The sequence below is a fragment of the Anoplopoma fimbria genome, chromosome 19, assembly GCF_027596085.1.
Source record: "Anoplopoma fimbria isolate UVic2021 breed Golden Eagle Sablefish chromosome 19, Afim_UVic_2022, whole genome shotgun sequence".
In the NCBI taxonomy this organism is placed as follows: Eukaryota; Metazoa; Chordata; class Actinopteri; order Perciformes; family Anoplopomatidae; genus Anoplopoma; species Anoplopoma fimbria.
The window spans coordinates 8,042,863-8,067,211 of NC_072467.1; the positions used below are offsets into that span (position 1 = coordinate 8,042,863).

General features: G+C 44.0%; 1 protein-coding gene across 1 annotated transcript in view; it reads left to right on the forward strand.

The window, feature by feature from the left end:
- The first annotated feature begins 2,580 nt into the window (after positions 1-2,580).
- mob2a (MOB kinase activator 2a) overlaps positions 2,581-24,349 on the forward strand; it is a 56,643-nt gene continuing 34,874 nt past the window's right edge. The window contains exon 1 of the mRNA XM_054620066.1: positions 2,581-3,166. Within this exon, the coding sequence (XP_054476041.1) occupies positions 3,150-3,166 (17 nt within the window). The 5' untranslated portion in view covers positions 2,581-3,149. The remainder of the gene's footprint in view (positions 3,167-24,349) is intronic.

Genomic DNA, 24,349 nt, shown 5'->3' on the forward strand with positions numbered 1-24,349 from the left:
ACTTCTGCTACAGATCCTGGACCAGCTAGGTCCTCCAGTATTTGCACATACCTGTGTTAGAACTGTAAAACTGAGTAAATGCAGCATAATGTCTGCACAGGGCTGAAGTCAACAAACGTCCCACATCGCCCCCGTGTGGCTTTTCAAAGCATTACATCGGGTTTGAGCGCGCCACCAGCTTCCTGTCAATCATCGCGGTAACTCCGCCTCTCACTGACGTGATTGGACGCTGGAAGGGCGCTGGAGCGTCAACGAGCCAATCATGTGGCTCTGCCTCCTGTTAACAGGGCTCCTATTCTGAATGCCCTCTCCGTCACCTGCGTGCTCCTGTTATTTATAGAAGCCTGAGGATGCTGAGGGGAGGAGGAGGAACTGGGGAGGAGAGGGTGAGACAGAAAAAGAAGAAGGGAGAAAGGAGAGTTAGGGCAATGGTGAAAACCATATGTCTCTCTCTAATGGTGTCTCAGAGAGAGAGAGGCAGACGGGAAGAGAGAAGATCAGTCATTTTTGCACGGCAAAGTAGATATTGATCCCATCTCTGCAAACTACATCAGTCTAATTGATGGTTTTCTTAAAGGGGAAATGGAGATAGAGAGAAGAGGGAATGGAAAACAGTAAAAAGATATAAAAGGTTTGTAGAATAAATGGTCAAGGGTTAAGGTTAAGGCAGGGTACATGATGAATTATATATATTCCTGTACAAAATAGAACTCATTCATTGAAAAAAATGCCAAATGATGAAAACCACTGTGTTGTTACTAAATCACATTTTGTATTTGCTAAGTGACAGATACAGTATTGTGTAAAAACAAAACAAACAAAAAACATGATTCTCTGCATCCAACAATTATTAGTGACTAATCTGTCAATTATGTTTGCGACTCATTGCTTGGTAAAGAAGATGTCAGAAAAATAAAAAAAAAAAAAACTGGCCCTCACAATTACCCAGTGCTTAATGTGTCTTCAAATGTCTTGTTTTGCTCAAATACCAACTTTAACATGTTCAATTGAATTATATAAAACAGAGAAAAGCAGCACACCCTCACTTTTGATAAGCTATAACCAGCTCTCATTGGCTTTTTCTTTGGTAAATGACCTAAAAGATTAATCAATTATCAAAGTAGTTTGAAATTGAGTTTCTCTCGATAAATGAATCAACGCTTTCAGCAGCACATTGCTCTGAATACAGAGTGGCTGATAAAACAGAATATAAACTAAGGGGGAGGCAGTTGGCTCTTTAGACTATTGCAATTTTAATCTGCACTAACTGATGAAATGTCATCTTGCCTGACTAAAGAGTAAACTTAAAGACTCAGTTAACTGAAGCCTTTAATGTAGGGGAGGACATACATATAATCCCCTCTGCCTCTGGACAGCTGGTGTCTGAGAACAAGCAGAGCAGTATAGCTGATAGTATATAACAATTTAGCCAGTGATACTTGTAACTGCCCTGCCTGCACAGGTTCACAGTGAGGGGTCAGTGCACATGAATGCCTTCTTGTTGAGATGTATGGCCTCCAATGTCATTTCCCTCGGGTTTTGTTTAGAGTGTTCATCTATTCAATATGTTATTATGATGAAAAGTACGGCAGGCTCACTAAAGAACAGACTAACTGGTGGGCCATGGTGCAACACTTTGCTGACCTTCCACCTACAGTCCGTCCCTCTGTGCACTCTGTCATCTCAGACTCCCATCCAGTACAGTGGCACACAGCAGACTGTACATGGCAACTTTATTATATGACCATAAACCCTGAGACCCAGTATTCCCAATCTGGAGTACCTGGCACCAAGCATTTGATGTGTGACATGTGAGCACAATACATATTATTATACTATTATAATGCTTGTTCTTGTATCTAATAGGCTACTGAAGACCTGCCTTTGCTGATATTGTACTTGTGTGGTGCAGTTAATCAGATTTCTAAAACCTATTGACATTTTTGGTTTAAGAGCAGCTGCCTGCATTCCCTGGTTAGTCAAGCGTTGGTCAAAGAGATTTGCAGCATTAAAAAATCCTAATTTCTATATCCATAAATAATTAGTTATACTGGAAGATCTTGTCCTATTATACAGTAAGCTTTAACCCCATGGCGCACCGCCCACATATCAGCTATGACCTGATGGGGAAAGGATACAATGTTTAGGTTTTCATAAAACAGTCGTTCCCCCTGAAATAAAGCAAGGTCTATTTGAGACCCCTCATCTCAGGTTGGTTTTGTGAGCAGAGATTTTCCTTCTTTCCTTGTCTAATTTGACTTTTTTTTCTTCAATTTTCTGAGTTGTTTTTATTTTTATTTTTTTAATACAAATCCCTGCAACCATCTGAAAATCGTTTATATGTTGGAAGCCTTTTTGCGGTTTCTAACCCCCGAGGTTTGGCACAACAGCCCTAGAATAAGATGACGACTAATGCGTTATAATAAATTAAACTCCATGTCTACAGCGATGTAAAGTCTCACGTAGTAGACCTTAAGATGCCTACAATAGCTTGGGCAGTGAAACCAAACTGACATTACCTTCATCTAACTAGCTCACTACGCATCCGTGTTCACACAGCCCTGCGTGACACGCATTTTACGCACAGGACAGACAGAGTGGGTCGGCTCTGTGTTTACTTCCGGACTCCGATTTAGACTTCGCTCAGGAGGCAGCGGTCTCCAGTGGAGGTTCAGGCTGTCAGCTTAGCACGGCAGCCATACAAGGCTTCATGACAGAGGTTACCCACTCGACCAGCGGCATCCCAGCAGGCACGCTCTCGGCGCACGGCGCACAACGCACACCGGACACCGGACACCGCGACTCCCCGCCGCCGCCGCTCCGATGCTGCTCTCCCGCTACCAGCTAACACACTGATCTGACTGCGTCCCTGCCGCTTCATGATCCGAGCCAGCTGAGGATCAAAACAAGGACAATCGCTTCACAGTCTTAAGCGGCGTTTACCGCATTTGACCGACCGACCGACCGACCGGCATCCAGCAGCCGGGAGAGACGCGAGCCCCCGGGGAGAGCGACTGGGACTCGCGGGGCCAGGCAGCCAGGGGGCAGCGAGGGGTGGTGGCTGGATCAACCTAAGGGGGTCGCCTCCAGCTCCTGGTGGATTCATCCCCTGCTAGCTAACGTGAGCTAAGCTAGCCCCAAACAGCGCCATGGATTGGTTAATGGGGTGAGTACGGAGCGCTAGCGTGCCTAGCCAGCTCGCTCTGTCTGCGTCGGTCCGCTGCGCACTCTTTGTGACGCCGCGTCTGTCCCCACCACAGTCGGCTCCAGACAGGTGCAATGTCGCACCGACTACTGTTACATACCCCACTGAAAAACACGTCGGAATAGCCACAAGCGGGTAGCATGTCGCCTAGCCTAGCTTAGCTCTGCGGTGCTAGCTCGGTAGCAGAGCTGGCATCAGGCATCGGGTCCGCTGTGACCCGGAGCCGGGCGGTGTTTCGGCATCAATCACCGCGGCCTGCAGCTATCTATCTAGCCGGCGGTGGCAGTGCCCAGATTAGGTTGTGAGAGTATTTCTGCAGAGGCCAGCGTGCCGTGCAGGGAGTCTATTTATAGGGATGATTAACGCAGCGGAGGGGCTAGCGTTAGCAGACTGACAGTCCTGCTAACGCGGCGCTTTTCAGGTCCTGTGCAAGGTGCGCGTGCTTTCTTTCACGAGACCTGCCGCGATCACTCATGCTAACTAAAACGTTACCTAATGGGACACGTTGATGGTGGGTATAGGGATCATATGTGTGTGAGATGGGTACCGTGGAGAAAGATAAATAAACACCATGGAGGTGTTGGTTGATGGCAGTGAGGTGCACGTTACAGTAACTTATGGTGTGGATTTGAATGTTTAACCTTTTGATGGTGCAGCTGACACCTGACATACATTGGTTGTGCTGATTTGACACATGCATACATTGGCCTAATATGGCTGGAGTCATGGGTTTAGGTGAGAGCTGGTGGCCAGTGCTACTGAATGAGATACACCTGCCTCAGTCTAACACCTGTTATAAAGCCAAACATCAAGGCCCTCATCGCTGTATTCAGGATCAACCTGTGACATCAGTGCAAGTGACCGGTCTTGCATTTACTTGTGTATTTGCTATGCAAATTTAAAGTGACCAGATGGTCTGATCAAAACCTGGGTCATGTTTGACTGTAAGTAAAGAAGGGACTCAATAAACTAACAGTCGGAGATGTGTGTCTTTTCTACATAAACACATTTTCATGCTCATGGGAACGATTTGATTTCAACCTGTGATGCTTAATTCTGAAACTCAGTGGAATCAGATATCTTTTCTAAAAAGGATAACATCTGGACTTGCACAGCATAGCGTGTCGCTGTGAGATTTTCCTTTTTGCTGACTGGTTATCAGTATGACTGGCTGGCCGCAGCATTTTGAGAGTAGATTGGGGCTGAGGGAGGGGTGGAGGCATGTTATCATGGGTGTCACACATCATAACATCTTTAGCAAAGAGATAACGATGCTTCCCATCTAAATCCCCAGCTAGAGTACTGGTGTTTACTTACTATTACCTCCGATCCAACTGGTCTGTCTGTCTGTCTGTCTGTCTGCTAGTTAGCAGGACATCTGAGAAAAAACAAGGAGACACCAACCTATTGCCACTTATGAAACTGTTAACATTCTCAGTTATAACTCCTGAACTGTGAGGCATATGAGCTAAAATATGTTTTTCTGGAACTGCTTGGTTCACATGTATCTATCGACCTTTGTCTTGCTCATATTTGCCCTACACACATTTCCACCATTGTTACAAAACTGTCTCTTTTTGGAGGGGTGCACTTTTTATCCAATCTTGGTAGACTATAAATTTGGATGAACCTTTTGGATATACCACCTTTTTGGTATATTTATGCGTGGACTATTTTAGACTGACTTACATTATCTTTCGTTGTGCAGTTGAAACCAAAGATAAATGGTTCTCTCTGAAAGCTTTCTGTTTTATTTTTCTCAAGTGTTGTCCTCCTTCTGACACTGGTTTTCCTGGTTTTGGTAACTGGTTCTTGCATTGACTTGTCTTAAGATGCATCATTTCTCTAACATGTATATGTGATTTATAGGTCTTAACCTCCTCTTCCTTTTAAACCCCCAGTCACTCCCATGAAATAATTATATTTTTTGCCCAAACACTTGGTGCTGTCAGACCTTTTTAGGAATTCAGAAGCAACATCCAGTTCCATTTTGGCGTTAGAGGAGGTGGGGAAAGCGAAGAACATGCGTGTAAAAGAGAGAGCCAATGTCTTCCTGTGTTTGGATTATCATACTTATGATACTAAATGTAGTTGGTATTAATTCACACTGACTCTCAATCTAAGACGTTGAATCTGTTGACTCCTTTTGTGCAGTGACACCTTTTTAAATACGTAATTTTGTCATCTCTCAGAAAATATAAACGAGAATTTTTCCTTAATGACAAATTAAGTAGGGTATCCAAAATGTGGTAGCAGTGTCAGCTGTCTATTTACGTAATGCCTTTTCCGCACTGACCAAATCTAATGGCATTTCTGCATACTCAGAATTCTTATTTCCCTTTTATTTTAAACCTGCACGTTGTCTACTGTTTATATGCGGGTGAGGGGTGTATGTGAGCTGAATGCATCAGAAGCGAGCGGGCATGTGTCCAGCGTGCGTCACTGACGGAGTGGAGTCCATGAATGAGTTAACCAAGCGTGTAATCATTCTGAATTCAGACCCCGGGTGAAGGACGCCACAGCCAGTACCGACGGAGGGAGGAAGTGAGGAGAGGAAAGGGAGAGGATGATGGAAGAAAGAGAGATGGATGTGAAAGCAGCTGATTTGGTGGGAAATGTGGAGGAGAAAAGGGAAGGAAAAAAGCCTGATGAATGAAATTGGAGAGACTGATTGGGGAAAAGCAGGGCGGTTTAAATGGATGGAGGAATGGGAGGCGGCAAGGTTTGTGACCGATGGAGGAAGGGGATATGAATGCTTTTGATGGAATGGTTGATCAGGGAGGGAAAATAGAGCAAATTAGCAGGTGGGGGGAATGGGTGGAGTAGTTGATGGGAAGGATGAAGCTCCACAGGGAATCAAATCGAGGTCTGAAGCAGATGACGGCCTACTAATGACTTTTTTTTTTCCCGTGTGGCCTCCGAGGTAGGCTACACTCACTTTAACAGTGGTGTGCATCATTCATGTGCTTGCATTAACTGTAAGCAGCCAATGTGTCTGCAAACTAAATTCAGTGTATCTATGTATTTATTTTTTGGAGAGAGGGTATTATTTCAGAGTTGAATGACCTCATCCGTCCGGATTCAGAGTCAGACAGGATGTTAAATCACTGGAGAGATGCGTGACGCCTAAATGTGTCTTTTTTTTTTTTTTTTTTTTTTTTTTTTCCTGCTGGGTGAAATGGGCAGGCTTTGACAGATGTTTAATCCCCTCGCTTTTGAGTGATGGATTGGTAATGCTGAACGAAGAGCGAGAGAATGGAAAGTACAGCAGCTAAGTGGAGCGCCACTTTAGACGGCCTGACCTGAGCAGGAGTCAGATTTTAATCTGGGCTACACTTACTGTATCTCGCTCTGCATCACCTGTGACTTAATGGTGCATAGGCATCATTATCATGCAGTAATGCAAGCTAGTATGAAAGATTTAAGTAAAAAAGGACTCGCTTGTCGTATCCTCTCATTTTGTGAGTAATTCTAGGCAAGATGATTTTGAATCAAAGTTTAGGGTACTGCTGTGTTTGAGAAAGTATTTATCTGCCTCCAAAAGGAATAAAAAAAACATGTGAATCATAATTTATTGGCACCAGCATCAAAACATTTAAAACATCACCAAGTACAACTTCAATCAGATGACATTTCGTCTCAAGAGCTATGAGGTCGGTGCTGGAAAATGTCCAAATGCCTTTGAACCAGGCCCTGCTGCCGTTGATACTGACAGTTAATGAGAGAGACAACATCAGTGATTGGAGCTGTGGCAGAAAGAGAAGAGGAATTTACAAGAACCACTTATAGACTGAACTTCCTCTTCAGTGGACGATGTCTGTCTCGTTCACTGTGGCTCACACCCAAAACGGAATTGTGATTTGGTGTCTAACAGTAGCTATTCGCTGCATGTTGTTCCTCATCACATTGCAGCAACAAAGTTTTCTGATTATATAAACTCTCATGTGTCCAGCTGGTTTCTTCTTCCTAACAACAGCCAATGAAGCTCCAAGATATTGCAGTATTTATTGGCTCTAAACATAACTCAAGTAGAATAAAGAGGTAATTGTCAGGTACAAAGATGTAGCTTTCAAAATAACTGATTAAATAATGCAGCAGCCTCCTGTGTTTCCTTGTTAAGATTGTCATAACCCTTTAAATGTGAATTTGCAGCGGAGAAAAAGCCTTTGCTACTTCATATCTGTGAAGAAGTACAGCGATTCTACCCTTTTAAGCTTCCTAGCTGCCATATTTCAGTGAAATGGTCTACAGAAGTTTTTTAAACAAATTCTTCAGAAAACACCCTAAAAATGTATCTCTATATACGGTGCATGAGAAACTCTGCGGTAGCATTCTGGGTGGTGGTGGTTGTAGTTTCATTCTGAGTTTGCGTGTTTGAGAAACATTTCTTTCACGCTTCCTGCTTTCTCTGCGTGTATATGTAGATGTTCCTAATGGGGATTTTGCACATTGCAACCGTGTCCTCGAGCAACCCCAGCACCTTATTTCCCTCTCCACCACACATGCACACACACGTCTGACTCTGCACACACTGTTGCACACAGTCTCAGCCCAGGTGGCTGTTTCCGCTGCCTGTAATGCGCCATGACAGATGAGCAGACATCATCTCAAAGTAGTAGTCACCTGCTCGAGAACAGAAACTAACCTACGCTGTCACCGTGGAGTCTGACTTTGCTGTATTTATTTCTAGCTTTAGAATCATCCGTAGTGTTTCTCTGGCACACTGTTGTGTTATTAGGGGCTGACCTGAGGGCAGTGTAGTAGTCAGCTAAGCAGAAGGTCTCAGTGTCCCCCATGGGTAACAGCCCTTGACTTGCTTGTTGATTTAACAGTGAAGACAGCTTCTGTCGGCTCTGTCAGAATCCCATTCTATTAAGAATGAATTTATTGTGTCTGGCACTAAAGTTGCTTTTACGACTACAGACCCAAGGCAGCCCAGGCCAAGACTTTTTAAGACCACGTAAGCCAGCCAAACCTTTAGCGACAATGTTGTTTTACAAATTGGACTCGTGTTGTGGGTGGCAGGTAGCCCAGTATCTCAACACACATTGGCTCTCCACAGCACAGAACCCTGCGAAAAGTTACACCCATGTTTAACATCAGCTGTTTTGACCTCCTTTGACTGATGGTGTTAGGTGCATAACTTATTCATACACAGTTTTAAGTTTCACGTGTCAATACTGGAGTTGAGCTGTTGTGCGGTTGTTTAGGCCAGAGCTTCTCTGTTTCATAAGAGCCCAAGTTTTCCAGAAAAAGGTTGTATCACTCAATGATCAGGAAAAAAAATATCAACCCCTGTTAAATGCAATATAATTAAATGTCTTAGTCCTGCAATAACTAATACCGTACCCTTTTCTGAACCTGAAAAAATTCAAGGCCGTCAGATAGTAGTTGTCTCAAATAATAGTAAGTAAGAAAATATTAGCAACGCCACTTAATATTGCAAGTCAAACTTTTCCTTACAGTTGGTTCAACATCAAAATTAAAAATGTTCCAATCAGCTTTTGATATTTCTCTCATTATTGGTTTATGTGCCTCTGTTTCCAATTGAGGCTGATCCCCATTGGCCTGCTTTAATGGAGCTGGTCCCTGGCCTTAGGCCCGGCCGCATGCTTCGGGCTATTCTACCATGATGTGCTCCTTGCTGAGGGATTGGCCGAATGACAAGGTGGCTAGTTGGTTTGTTTACTCCCCAGAAAGGGCATCTTAGTCACTTTAAACCCTCCAATTCACTCTGTCGTTCACTCCCTGGCTCTGTTTGTTTCTCTCCTTCTCTAACCGTCTCTTTCTCCCTCTCTTTCTCCCTCTCTCGCTCTCTCGCGAGACGCTGATGTGCAGAGACGGTTGCGTGCTTGACTGCTGCCTGAGCTTGACTGTTCAGCCGCAGAGAGCAAGGCAGCGCTGAACAGGCCCAGGGCAGCCTCAGCCCTCTCCGAGAAATGTTTAACAACAAAAGCTAGCAGGGGTGTTATCTGTATTTGGAGCTGAGCATGTAGGAGGAGGATAGTCTATATGCAGGGTAATATTATACAAGCTGTATTGTGCGTTTTTTTTTTTTTGTGAAGGAAGGAAAACGGTGGAATGCAAAGCAGAGCAAAGCTGTAGAGGTCAGAGTCTAAACAAACAAGTCCTCAGCTCCACTCTCTGACATCAGCCCCCTTTTTGACATTTGGAGGTGTTTGCTTCTCATGAAGTCTGCATCATTATTCAGGGGGGGCAACGGTAGCAGATTCCTCCTCTTCCCCAGTAGCACAGCAGAGCAAAAAAGGTGAGCTGCGGGGCCGTCGACCACACCATTAAAGCTCAGCTGTCACAGTGCAGACATATCGATGACTTCAGGTTTAACAGGAAGTTGACACCTAGAGCGAGTAGTTGATCTAGTAACGACCACAACTAGCAGCTCCAGCTCACCAGAGAGAAGTGCGGTCAATACAGAAAGAACCACTGTTTGCTTCACTTAACTGGCCTACAACTAATTTAAGTTAGTTAGTTGGTTAAAACATATAAAATATTGCACCATAATGTTGCAGTGCGCTTTTCAACTCGCTGGTGTCTGTGGAAAAAGGTCTGAATACATTTTAAGTGAGCCCTCTCCAGGCTTGAAGACACAGTGCTGTATCATGGAGTGTTTTTTTTTAGGACATCAGTGTGCATCATTGAGGGAGATATAAAGGCTCCATTGAATGCCTTTTTGAGGAGGCAAATAGCCCGGGTACAAGTACACACACATACTTACAAACACACTCCTGAGTAAATACTGCTGTACTGTCTGGTGTGTCTCTCGAGACGCCTCTCCTACTTCCTTGTCTTCCTTGACACGGAGAGGCCCAGAAATGAATGTGATACCAGAATGACTCTGCAGTTTGCCTTTCACTGAATATGCATAAGTGGATAATTGAAGAATCCTAATGCAAGCACGGCTGTAGCAAGCGATTTTCACTTGAGATGGAAGTGTTTTTGCCCCTCTTTTAGCCAGCATATTTGAGTGAAGATGAGGTTTCAAAAGCCGGTGAGGACAGTACACGTTGTGTTAGTATGGTGCAACTTAATACTGGGATGGATCGGGAAGCAGCAAATGCAACCCAACTCACTACCTGACTGCTGGCTGTGCTTGTGAAGCCTCTCCACCCACTCCAATGGGTCCTGACCTGTTCAGAAGCTTGAACAGGCTGCATTTCACAACGTCAACTGCACCGTTTGCTGACATTTAACCAGCAGCCTCTGATGCATATGGTATGGTGAACTCTCATCATCACAATAAACCTTGTTTTTATATAATGTGCCTGCATGTTTGGAGATTCCTTGATCTGCAGATTTTATCCTTGATTTTCTTTCACTTTGAAGACGTTCTGCTCATTTAGGTCACGCTGTTGTGTTGCTCTTTGCATGGCTCGGGTCCTCAGTCAGTGTGTGTGTGTTTCCTGTATTTCGCTTGGCAGGAGAGGGACACCATGCTGAGACTGTGTTTGCTCTTTCATAACGCTCTGGGCAGCCCTGCCCAGTGCAAACAACTGACACTGCCATCAGATGGACAGACAGGGCAGGAAAAAAAAATCAGAGGGCAGGAAAAGTCGTGACTAACCGGCTACTCTGTCTCGCTCTCACTCCCCATCTATCGCTTGTTATGGTGAGAACTGGACTTCACAGTTTCCTCCGGTAGCAGGACAGGCTGCCACAGGCCTGGGAGCAGCTACTGTTCTGTCAGAGAGTATCACAGTCATGGAGCGCTGCCAGCTAGAGCTGTCTTAAGATCAGCTAAAATAAGTTGAAGCCCCTGCAGCAGGAGGGCTGTTGTTGCCATCCACCCACAAGGGACACACTGCAGAACAGTCGGTTGCATTTATTTCAGGACTGGTTGCAATCTTTCAGATTCAGTTCTGGCTTTAAATTGCATTTAATGATACCTTTCTTCTTTGAGTGGATAATCAATTAATTTACACTCCCTTTTCCCCAAGCAATCAGAAGAGGGAGAGATTTCTGTGTCATTATATTTCATCATAAGAGGGCAGCTTCTGAATGTTATGATGTAAATGGGGTGGTGTTGCCAAAATAGAGTGGCGCAGTATCAGTAGGTACACATATAATCCTTATCAGTAAACTAGCCTCATCCATCAGAGCCACAATGTAGCGTCAAACCTATTGATCGGCCCCACAGGGAGTCTGCATAGCTGCTTGCTTTTTCCGCCAAGCTAAAACACCTCATAAAAGCTTAATTATTTCTGCGGGGAGCTTTCAGTCTTCTGTACACACGAGGCGCCGCCATATAATACTCTAATCTAATTGCATCATGTGTCGTTTCATTAAAACCTTAGCACAAGGTTTTCAGTCGTCTGGCTAACTAACCGACAAACAGAACCAACATCAGAGTCCGGATGTGTTATGTAGAGAGAGAAAAGAGAAGTGCAAATTGAAAACACCAGAGAAAAAGAACAGAGAATGGGGAGGAGGGAGGGCAGCTGATAAGGAGGAGAGCAGTAGGAGGATATAGAAAGTGCGGGTATAAGAGCGAGGGAGGGAGGGGGGCAAACGATAGTGGCGCGATGCGATAGGTGAGATATGGAGATAAATGCGTAGAGGCGATGTGGGGTCAGAGAGCTAGATTAGAAACAGCAGAGGTCTGCACTAGAGGACATGGAGGGAGATTTAACAGTGGGGGTGCAGGTCTTTGGTGACAGAGAGAGAAATGGAGTCTGGAGCTGTGTGCAGGGTAGAAAGGGAAGGAAAGCCAACAGAAGGAGAGACGTACAAATGCATTGGAGTCATTTTATTCTTTGGTTTGATTCCCAAAACTTTAAAACCAAGATTTTGAGTGTTCGCCCAGCAGACCAGTATTTCCCCATTCAACCACTGAGATGAGAGACCTGATGTGTCTTGTAGGAGGAAGCATTTATATCTGGTTTTTTTTTTTTTTTATTTCAGTATGATGTGGTCAGCACCCTCGGGCGAGGCTTCGGCTGAGCAGTGGGCTGCTAAGTCTTTGCAGAGCCGGTGGGCCGCCAGCGTCTGTGTGAGCTAGCTTGGTTTGTCCTTGGTGGCTGAGGCTAGGCCGCTAGGCTGGTCTGAACTATAATTGGATTAGAGATCTCTGCGTTGCATCAGGCGCGGCGAGCCAAGTATACACACACATACTTTAAAAGCACACACGCCTCGGGGAGCTAAGTTCATCTCAGTACTTGAGGCTCTGCTCCTCCTCCTCCTCCTCCTCATTTTCTCCTCTCAAACTTTTCCTCTTTCCTCAGCATCCCCCTTTTTTTTCTTTATCTCCTTTAATCAACAACCCACCCACTTCCCCCTGGCTGTCACGTGTGTGTAGGTGTTTACAATCCTGCATTTTTGTGTATAAGCATGTTAGTGTTTGTGTGCATGTGTATGGATCAGCCCCGTGGCGTGGATACCCTCTAAATAGGATTTACAGGAGTTGCAACGGAGCCCATGCTGGGAACAGCCGGGAGAATAAAGGACAGGAAGAGGAGAGGAGAATAAAGTAAAGTGTAGAGAATGATGTGAACCCTTGTACTGAACACGATAGATGTGAATATGAAGACATCCTACTGTATTCAAAGTGAGTTTTTTCAATTCTGAGCTTCCTGTGTAGCCGCTTTCGACAGGAAGTAAAAATGATCTCATAGATGGTGTGCATCCTGATTGGATCATTTAGGCTTTTTAACATACTGGGGTGCAAAAGGCTTATTCTATGAAGAGTTTTCTTTACTTCACCAAATGGGAGGAACTGGAATAGAGCTCATGATAAATTGTACCAATTTCTTTAAACTCGGTTAGACCTCAACTGGGCACAGTGTGTCTCCTATTCCAACCATTTATTTTCTGTCTAACTTTGTGGCTCATTCATGTGATTTAAGTGACATTGATGTTTCCTTGACTGATTTTTTTTTTGTAGTGAAGCTGATCTTTTTTTAAAGAGATTAGCAGTAAATGAATGAGGAGGGGAAAGGTAAATTCCCAGGTCATCAACATTACAAATAAACATTACAGTACTCACGCTCTTCACTGTCATTGAGGAGGGAGCAGCAGTTTGAATCAATAAGTCTTGTGCCAGGAAACAAGCTAAAACAAAAGCCAAATAGAAAAATTTGAGTTTATCCGACTGCTTTACCTTCCAAGGAAGAAACGGGGATCTAGAAGGCATCAGGTGTTACTGATCACTGTAAGACATGAGCAGGTCAGGGCGGGGTGTGTTGTTTTTTAAGGTTTGTAAGACAAGTTTAAACAAGACAAGTCTGAAGAGACGGCATTAAAGTAAGAGACCAGTGTTGAGCAACCCATACAACACAAAAAGGTTTCCTGTGTGTATATTTGTACATGCATATGTTTGTGAACACTCGCATCGGACATGTGGACGCGGTCGAAGGTGAGAAATTAAACCGCGGCAATGCAGCAAGTATGATTAGAGGGAGACGGCGATAGAGGAGGCTTAATAGCTGACAGGCCGGGACCAGCAGCCATATGTTTCATATGTGTCGGCCGTATGGCTCTGATCTGCCCATATGGCCTGTACATCTCCTCAACTTCCTGCCACCATCACAGCCAGGCGAGGGAGGGAGGGAGCGGACAGCATGGGAACAGAGAAACAGGGAGGGTAGCAGGGTGTAGCTCTGATGTGGGATGATCTTAAAGGGAAGGACACATACACACACTGCGATTGATGCAAATCGCCCAAATCCATCCACACCCATGTGATATTTCTCTGTGCTGAGGTTTCAAACCTGCGCCACCTATCAGCAGGGAAACAGCACCAGTTTAGACTGACAGATTTAGAAGACAGGATAAATGAATTCACACAGTTTTCCTTTTTATGTTTTAATGCAGCTACTAGTTCTTACATCTATTTGATCCTTTCAAATCAAAAGTTTTCACACAGATTTACAGCAGAGGATGGCGATTTCCACCAAACTAAAGATCACTTCCACTAACAGCCAAATAAATCGGTGCCAAAGACCATGGCTGCACCTAATGATTCATTTACTCTCATCATTCACTAATCCAGTTCTTTTTTTTCAATAAATCACATTTAAACCCAGGTGGCTTAAAATGTCTTGTTTAGTCCGATCAACAATCCAAACGTTGAAACTGCAGCAGCTGTTACTTCCTCTGCTTTGAGGACCCAACATCAGCATCTCTACGTGTGCAGATCTAACACAGGCTACCTTGTGGACAGCTCGCTGAGTGCCTGCTGAAGATGAACGTGCGAGTTTGTGAGCGTGTCACAAGCCTGCTGCTGCATGAGGTGCTTCACATCTAAAAAAGGAAGTGGGAGACCATGGCTGGAAGAGCTTTCCTTGGTCCGATCAACAATCCAAACGTTGAAACTGCAGCAGCTGTTACTTCCTCTGCTTTGAGGACCCAACATCAGCAATGAAGCATGAGGTGCTTCACATCTAAAAAAGGAAGTGGGAGACGAGGGAAGAGCTTTCCTTGGAATGAAGGCAAAGAGGGAGCTGGTGTTCAGGGTCGTATAATTTCCGCTGCTGGGTCGGGGTCACTGTAGGGGAGCTGCTGACTGGGCCTCCCACGAGAGAGACGGAGCAGAAAAACACAACTCAGACGTACGCAAACGTCTAATTTGTAGCGGAACATGCTCTGTCCGTGTACGTCCTATTCACAAACACACACACACATGCCGTACTTCATTAAAACACAGTCCAGGTCTTATACATACACAGCTGCCTGGCCTGGTGTCACAACACTGGCCTTTTCCTCTCTGTTGTGTTGCTTCCAGCCATAGACCTGCTAAACATGACCTTTCTAAAAAGCCTTTTTAATCACCGGTGGTCTCTGAGCTGGGCCAACAGCCTGGTAGCATTAGGAGCTACGTTAAAAGCTAGCAGCTCTTAAGAGTAGCTGTAAACATGGGGTATTATGAGGACTGCAGGAGTGGGAGCAAGGCCAGCAGTTTAATCCAGGAAGCCAGGGGAAGGGAGGAAGGCATTCTTCTCAACCTCATGCCCAACTCAAGTCTATCAACAGCTTTACAGAAACATATGAGAAGTAATAATGTGAGGGGAACACTGTATCTCTCTGTTTTAGAATCTTTAAATAACTGTTTGAACATAAGAAGAAATGTGGTAAATGGTGGTAGACGGACTAAACAAGCTTAGCAAGCTAACTAAGCTACCAAACAATCTGGGCACTGTAAGATTGGACTTTATTCAGGTAGTTTATTCTTAATGCCAAATTCATCTAGTGAACAAGTACAGACTGTTGTATCAGCACCATTAAGTATATAAAGCTTGTCATATACTGAAAGTCAACATTGAATGTTTTGTCAGATTCATAGACTTGTATACTTTTTATTTTGTTCAGATATTATCTGATCTAAATGGGAAACTTTTTAACTTTAGACTATATGCAGAATTATTTCTTCCGACAATGATGCATTGAGAAAATGTGTGTAAACTTTCCCGAAACAAATGTATTGAAAAAACATTTGGGCATTGGTATTGAAACTCAAACTCTATTGGCAACAATAGTATAACTCTTCAAATGACACTCAGCCCCTATTTTTTTGTTTTGTTTTGTTTGTCAAAGACATTGATAACAAGTAATATAAATTCCAGGAAAATGGGGAGTCAAAGTCTGCTCTTTCCAGTTTCATCGTTCTATCCAAAATGTTATAATCCCCATCATGTCTGCTGCCTGCTGTCTGACCCGTACTCCCAACAGAGGTTTTTCTACCCACAGTAGCTGCCTCGCACTGGAAGCTCGAGTGGACTGAGTCATGTATCAGGGGGAGTGTGCGGAGCAGAGCAGGCTACTACAGATTAGAGGTGAGAGGAGTGTGCGGCTGATTTATTACCAGCCGTTAGCTGGTTAAATGAGGCTAAGTGAGCTGGCCAGCTCTGGGAGGTGAGATGGAAGAGATTAGCTTACATGAAGAGCGATGGAGGGAGAAGATCTATGAAGAGAACGGTGACTCCTGACCTCCTGTCTTTTGCAGACTGTTTCTCTTCATCTTCTCCCTTTGGCCCTCCTCTGCTCTGCTACTATACTTGGGTCTATCTCATGTTGACTCTGTAGAGCAGTGCTGTCCGGCTTTTTGAGAAGCAGCCAACTACGTTGTCCAATTAAAATGCAGTAAATCGGTGCTTGTCATTGTCACTGAAAATGTTGCTTGTTCTTTGCGCAGCATTGCAGCCCTGAGCTTGACTTGGTCAGTGCAGTTAAAATGGCTAAGAGGGAATATTGTATAATTTAATTCAGTTGCATCTTACATTGTACTTCCCCTGCTTGTCTTTCAAAAACCACACCCCAGGTAGGAACGCAGTCTGTCTGTTTAAAGGTTTGTATTCTCATAAAAACACTCAACACAGCATCATTATGACCTTCCTGACTCTACTTCAAAAGCCAGGATTTGACAAGGGGAGGCAAATAGAAATAGTGAAGGTCTATGTATGACTCTGCAGGAGGCTATATGTGTACAAACTGGTGTGCTGGATATTTCCGCTCTGTAAGCTATTCTGTCCTCAACCTTTTGGGTGGTGTGTCGGTTTGCACGTTTTGTTTCGTGTGCGAGTGAGAGACAATGAGAAACAACCGAGATACACTCCCCACATCCGTTTCCTCTCATAGAGGAACGGTGGGTCAGGGGTTTTGGTCTGCTCTGTTGAGTTCATGTGATGCTCAGGGCCGGAGGGGAGGGGCCAGAAATACAGTGAGCGCGCACAGATGGTACATTTCTCATAATCACTGGGGATTGCATGTAACCTCTGTGAGGTAGAAGTGACTCTTTCATGTTAAGAAATGTTTAGCCTCGCTGCATTGTGTTTGTTATTTTGAGTGAGGTTTGCTGCAGTCTGAGTGAAGGAAGCTGACATTGTGGAGTCACAAGGACTCTTTATTTGGTTCACTGTGCTTCCACTGTTTCTCATGTTGTACTTGCGGTTATTGCTGTTATCTGTGCTCCATTCACTGCATGTTTGCTTGTTTGGCCTGGGTGTGTGTGTGTGTGTGTCCTTGTGTACACCTTTATCCGTGCCTCTGTTTGCATATGGCCTCGTGTTTGGCTTGTGTGTGGGTGTGTGTGTGTGTGTGTGTTCTCCCTCCATCTCCCTCTCTGCCTCACCCTGTGCTGTAACTCGCCCTCCTTTCCTCCTCATTGTTCTGCCTCTCCACCAGGCCGGGGAGTCGGGAGCATTAGCTCATAGGAAGCCTTCGTCACTCGTTGCGCTGATAAAGCAAACAGTGAGATGCACAAACACAGGAAGTGCTGCCTTCCCCATGCAGGGCTCCAGCTGGGTGTCTGTCACTCTGCTCGGCATTTCAGAAAGAGGCAAGATGAGCTCCGTCTCTAACCACACATGTCTTTCTCTGACATTCGGGCCCCTCTATCTCGCCTAGTTGACGTGACCCGTCCGCTGCCTGTGATAACCACTCTGGCTCTGTGCAGCTGCACTTCCTGCCTGAATACTGCTAGTCAGCCTCTGCGCCATATTTTATATTTGTTAAATTGACAGTTTAGTATAGTGGCCTCTGGGAAATGTATGTGATGTCATGCCATGTGCTGCTTTGGTTTGCAGTTATCAACAAGAATGATTAGAATAGGGAATGTACAAAACATCTCCAAAGCTCTTAACGGTGATCACCATTTAAGGTAGTTTTTCTTAACTTAAATAACACACGTAAATTCATCATTGTTCTTCTTCTCTGTTTTGCTCCTAGCAGCTGACCATGCCATATTACTTCCTCTTGCCCTGTGTTTCAGTTAGACCTTAAGTGAAGCTGGTTATGTCTCTGAAGTGCATCTCTAACATCTGAAAGGTGAGCAGCTGTGGTCAAAGATGATTAGAGGTCACTGGTCTCTTCAGAGAGACTGCTCAGAGGATTGAAAACGTACACTTTCAAACACACACACACACACACACACCACTGCAGCTATGGGCTGCACACCTATTTCCTATGCATGGAATTAAGAAGCTTTTCCAGTGAGGGCTTTAGCTACCTGGCTAGACCTTTACTAGCATCACAGCTGTTGGCAGATGCTCCATGTTTTCAAAGCACGCTTTCTGTGACGTTTTAACAAAACATGTTTTAAGATTTGAAGATATTTTAAGGAATGTCAGTTCACATTTTTCTATCTTTTGGATATGGATGTAAGTGATACACAGCCTGCTGCTCTCAGGCCACAGCTTAAAATGATCTAAAATGTGTGTTTTACCTGCATAATTCATTTGGAGATATGACTGCAGAGTGCAGAAAACCAATTTTTTAAGAAGCAAGCTGTGGATATTTGATAATAAAACTCTGCACATTGTTGTAGTTTTGAGATTCCATTTTTTGATCCATAACTTAGTTTGTTCTTTAGCTTAACTGCATTGGAGGGGTTAAATAATACCTCCTGGGGAAATTATGTTGGATGTTGAGTTTTGGTAAGATGAGTAATAAAAAATCTTTACTTAATCAATTACTGACTCATGCAATCTGTCTGCATACATTCCTGCTTCATTCGCTGATTTTAACAATATCTGTGTTCCCACAGGCCTCAAACATCCTTGAAAGACTGTATTTGTCAGAAAAAGAAACTTCTGAAACGCTTCTGAAAATGAATAAATATCCATGAATGTACTTCTTTAGGAAAATGATAAAACTACTTTAATGTCACCAAATCTAACAATACACCTCAAACCCATGAACCTCTGACAGGGATCTGCATTCATTTAGCCACAGTTGTAACGATGAGAAAAACAATCACGCCTCTGTGATGTCACCAGTGGGCGCTTGAAATCACCAAATAAGACTTTGAATGTTGTGATGTGCGGCTAGACCCCAGTAAAGATGGCCTCTGTTTAAAGAAAAATAATAGGGACTAATAAACCAAATAAAATTAAAATGACCTTGATAGTTATGAAACGTCCTTGAGCTGATGTGCTTTTGAACCTTGTGATGGACTATTAAAGAGGAGAGCATCATAACAAGGACCCAAATCTTCCGTCCTGTGGTTAGTTAACATATGACTGCCCTGATACCATGTAGACCTTCCTTAGCTGTTCTGGTCTGACCAGCCTGCCAGGCTCTATTGTTCACTCTTTCATCTGTTTTTGGGCAGGTTATTAATACCATCTTAATAGTAAGTGAGCCACAGATCAGGACCTCGGTCCTATTTGTCTAAAAATGCTTGAAGTTATTTGTGGGGCCGCAATTCTAGCTTGACTTCAGGGAGGACTGATCATTTGCTTTTGGATGTATTGTCTTTTTTTTTACCACAAGAGGGCAGTACATGTCCAGATCACATGAATGTCCACTGTGCAGGGACATGTGTGTGTGTGAGGAAAATAAAACAGGAACAGTTCAAAAAGGAAAAAGATTTAGCAGACAGTTGCTGGTGGCACAAAGAGAAATGCAGATAAAAATGGAAAGAGTATGGAAGAAGAGAACGAGGAAGAATGAGAGAGAGAGCGAGAGAGATCCAACGAGCATGAAATCAGATCTAGTTGTTGCATAATCATGGCTTACAGGCCTTCCCTGTGTGCACCGGGCTCTGTCGGCTCTTTCCAGTCCAGTATCACATGACTGTGTCAAGCGGCCGCAGTATGAAACCAGCAATACCAGTCCACCACCAGCTAGAGGCAGGCACAGAGATCAATAGTTCCGTTATTCTCTGTGCTGAGGCACAGGCCTTTTATACTTTTTCTCTGAATACTTTTTTATATTTTAATGTGAAGTTTACGGGGTAATTTGGATATTCACCCTGTTATTTATCAGTGGTTGCATGCTGCAGGCATTCATTGCTAAAGAAAGACTGGTGGTTTATGTCTCCAATGTGAAACCTCTCACCAGGATTTTTTTTTCCTTCACTGGCATTACGCTTTGAGGAAAAAGCCAGACGCTTTTAAATGTGTTTCTGCACAAAGGATCCTGCATGGGTGCTCATCAACTCACCCTCACAGTTTCATTACAGGCCTTGTTGCTCCTCGTCTCCCTCCATTCATTAAATGCCCTAAATGTCTTTCACATACCAGCAATACCAGACGTCACTGAGGCATCAGCGTTGCTTTTCATCCTCCTTTCTTCCCTGGTCTTTTATTATTATTGTTTTTTAATCTTCTATCCTCACCTCCTCCCTCCCATCTGTGGTGCAAAGCCTTTATTCACATGCCAGCAATACCAGACTGCATACCAGTCAGCAGGCCATCAGTGGATGTCTACACCTCTGCCTGCTGCCTATCGCTCATCGCTGCTCCTCAGGCCCAGCACGACTCTCGAAGCACATCCGCCCGCCCCAGAGAGAGAATGAGAAAGTGGGGATGCTTATTTTTGGTAGGCAGTAGGTGGCGTCATTGTCCCACCGTCCTCAGCCGTTCCCCATATCAGTGCTTCACTAAGCAGGGTCCTTTTATCACTGGTCACAGGATGGATATGCAGACTGGTGAACAGTTCACACGATAAATTATTTTCTATTTTTAGGTCATTCATATCTGATTCTTTATGCAAATTACTCAAGAAAAAAAGCCGTATTATTAAACAGTGTCTAATACACTGTCAGGTTTACATTATAGTTTGGAAATACTTACAGCATTACATTTATTTAATTCTTCTTCTGATGTCTTACCTTATTATATTAACTTTAAAAATACTCCAATCACCCAAGAAAATAGCCACTTTCTTTTAGTGTTTCCTTACAGGATCCTTTAAAACTATTTCCCCTCAAAAAATTGAGGATTATTTTCATTTCATTATTAAATAATATTATTATTAATTTATTGTTTGCTCTTTAAAATGACAGAAAATGTGGAGAAAAGTCACTGGCTGACCAGCAGTCCCGTACCTACAGACTGATATAGACTCATCGTTTCAGCATGACCATAGTGTCTTCACTGAAGTATAATGCCCTTATTAGAGTTTTGGAAATAAAACAAGTGTGATTTTTTTTTTCTTTCTTTTTTTTTTAAATTACATAGTCTTTTTTCCCCAAAGCTATTGCTGAGCTTTAAATTCTCAAAATGCCAAAGCTATGATCAGTGCATGGATAAGGTTGCATCTAATTTCCTGGAATTTGAATGGAAACCAAAGCTGTCTAGATCTAGAAAGATAATACTGATTGGGAGCAGAGCCCTGAAAACACCCAGACATAACATTTGCCTTTTCCGGGCATCCAGGAGACACTTGAGAAAATATCAACATCTCTCTCAGTTTGCTCTGTATTATACATGCAACTCTCAATATCAATGGAAGTTCCTTCAGCTTTGTGGCGATAGATGATCAGACAGATAAACAAGTTGACTTATGGACAGACGGACAGATAGCCAATGCCCACTGAGGTTACTATAAAAGGTGAGTTACTAGCGGTGTCCCCTCATTATGCCCCAAGCTGTATGTGAAAGACAGACACACAGACCGACTGACGGACTGCTGGCGTCGCCCAGCCTGGCTGTATATATAGGCCCTTTCATACTGCAGCCCTTGGCATGGCCCCAGCTCACATATACCTCTTACTGTGCTCCGTGTGTGTGTGTGTGTGTGTGTGTGTGTGTGTTTATTTGTGGGGGCTGAAACATATTTAGGGTGTGTTGGTGAGAGAAACAGTACGTTCTTGGTTCTTGGCAGCAAGACCCTACGTGCATTAAGTTGCGCAATACACACATGTTTGCTGTTTCATAAGATTCCTCTTTTTTGGCATTACAGCAGGGAGTGTGTGTGTGCGGGTGCGCGAGCGTGTGTGCTCTCAGTCAGTATCACCTCTGTGCTGGGGAACTTGGCGCATGCAGTGACATGGTCTCTCTAAAGCTCTCCTGTCACACATGCACTGTGTGTGTGTGTGTGTGTGTGTGTGTGTGTGTGTGTGTGTGTCCGCTTGTGTGTCCGCTGTGTGTGTTTGTGCACTGCGGCCCAGCGTTTAACTGTGCGATGTATTTCCTGGAAAGCCAGCGTAGGAGTGGAGGGGCCAGGGCTATTCCACCGCTGCACAAGAGCCAGCGATGACTGTTTTCTGGAAGCTTTTCTGTCACTTGGAACGAGGCACAGAAAAGAGACGAGTTCATGAGCGTTTTAGTTTTTCCTCTCAATATCAACACCTTCAGAGAAAAACTGCAGCTTTCTCCAGAGAAGGCATTGTGCATTGTACACCATTTGTATGCATGGACACAAACTTAAATTTCACATCAATCTTGCGCAACATGCACCAGGAAGATGAATGTGGGGAGGGATTGAGCTCGATGGACAGAAGAGGGGAAAGAAAAAGAAAGAGGTGCCGTGCATTGGAAAAGAGGCCTGAATGGGGATTGCGAAAGAAGCAAGAAAGCTCAAATTAGCTTAATGAAGGGGCTGCAAAAGGAGCAATAAAATCAAGGGAAGTTAAGGTGCAGGCGATGAATAAGTGCAGGAAGGAGGAATGGATTGAGACTGAATAGGAGCAGGAAAGAAGGGAGGGAGGGAGGGAGGGGTGTTTTGAACTGCATCAATAAAGCTCGGGCTAATTGTGCCTCTGCATTCTCCAGCGTTCACCCGCTTTTTGCTTCCACCACCCTCCTTTTATTTTGGACTCCATGCTTTCTCTGTCCCCCACATTCTTATCGTCCTCTTTTAATCACCTTACTCCCATAGCCCTCTTCCTCCTCCGCCTCTCCTCCCTCCTCCGCCTCTCCTCCCTCCAGTGGCTGTTGTGCAACTCTGCAGTGACTGACTGAGCAGCAGTGATGCAATTGATCAGCATTTTCCGGTGCCAGGCTGCTCTTATTGTAATAAACGAGCTCGGAGCCATTGAAACCGACCCTGAGTGCTTTTGCGGGAGTTGAGGAATCACACACACACACACACACACACACACACACACACACACACACACACACACACACACACACACACACACACACACACACACACACACATCACAATAACCCGGAATGCTCTTAAATTTACCGCTTGCCTGGATTCATCTTTATGTCCTGTAATCCCGTCATTTAATTCATTAGGTTTTTTTTAAGTGGACATGATGTTCAGGATTCCTTGAACTGAATGTGATCTCTTTAATTACTTGTCCTTAAATTAATGATGAGATGATTTACATTTTTTTGAAGTTTTCAGCTGAAAATAGCTCCTTTCTTCTTTTTTTTTGTCTTCATGTCACTTCCAGATATCTTTATAAAAGCTCTAAAAAATATATATATATATTTGGGGCTTCTTGACATCCTGGATTTGAATCCAGTTCGGGACCCTTGTTGCATGTCTTCCTCCCCTCCACAATGCCTCCTCAATTCGCTGTAAGAAAAATACATCTGGTCTTTCCATTTGTCAGTCTTTGTGGTCTGGCCCTCTGCCCCAACATATTCCCATTCTCCCTTTCTCCCTATCCATCTATCTTTTCTTTTTTCCTACTTCTCTGTACCAACTTTTTTTTTTTTTTTTTTTTACCCATTACCATAGAAATCCAGACTTGACAAAACAACAGCTTTGACTGCCCCGAGCTGTATCCAGTGTCCACACACACTCCCAGTGGCGTAAAGATCAGGCAGTGAGCTAGCCTCCCTCAGGGCATACATGCACAGTGGAGACGGGAGGTGTCTGGGTGCAGCAGTAAAGATCACACTCTATCATTGTAAAAGCCATTCCAGTGTCACCTCTGCTTCTGATGAAAGTCAGTTTGAGCTTTTCAGCCTGCCATTTCCTCTACATTGTAACATTCCTGCAGCTCATTTCTCACCTTGTTTGTCACAGACTCAGGGGATGCTGAAAATGCTGCAAAGCAGGGATATTACTCACTAGCCAGCCACAGTTTATGGTTCATTGTTATTGGTCGTTAGGTCATTTGGTCGTTGACTGCAGCACCTGGTGTCAGGTCAAGAGTTCGTTGGTGCAGTAGTGGCAGATTAACTAGGTAGACTCCCAGTTGTATCATCAATACAGACAAATTACCCCCTTTTTTAAAATAATTTGTAATAATCCAAAGCCACTTTTTCCTTTCTTTTTTTAAACTACATCCTCTTATACTCTATTTTTTTTTGATCACGTGGTATGTGTTGTACTTTTATCAATTAAAAGCCCTATTTCTGCTCCTTGAGCTCATGCATGCTTACCAGCATCCTGTATCACGAATTGTCCATTAGACACACACACACACACACACACACACACACACACACACACACACACACACACACACACACACACACACACACACACACACACTTGGAAGGA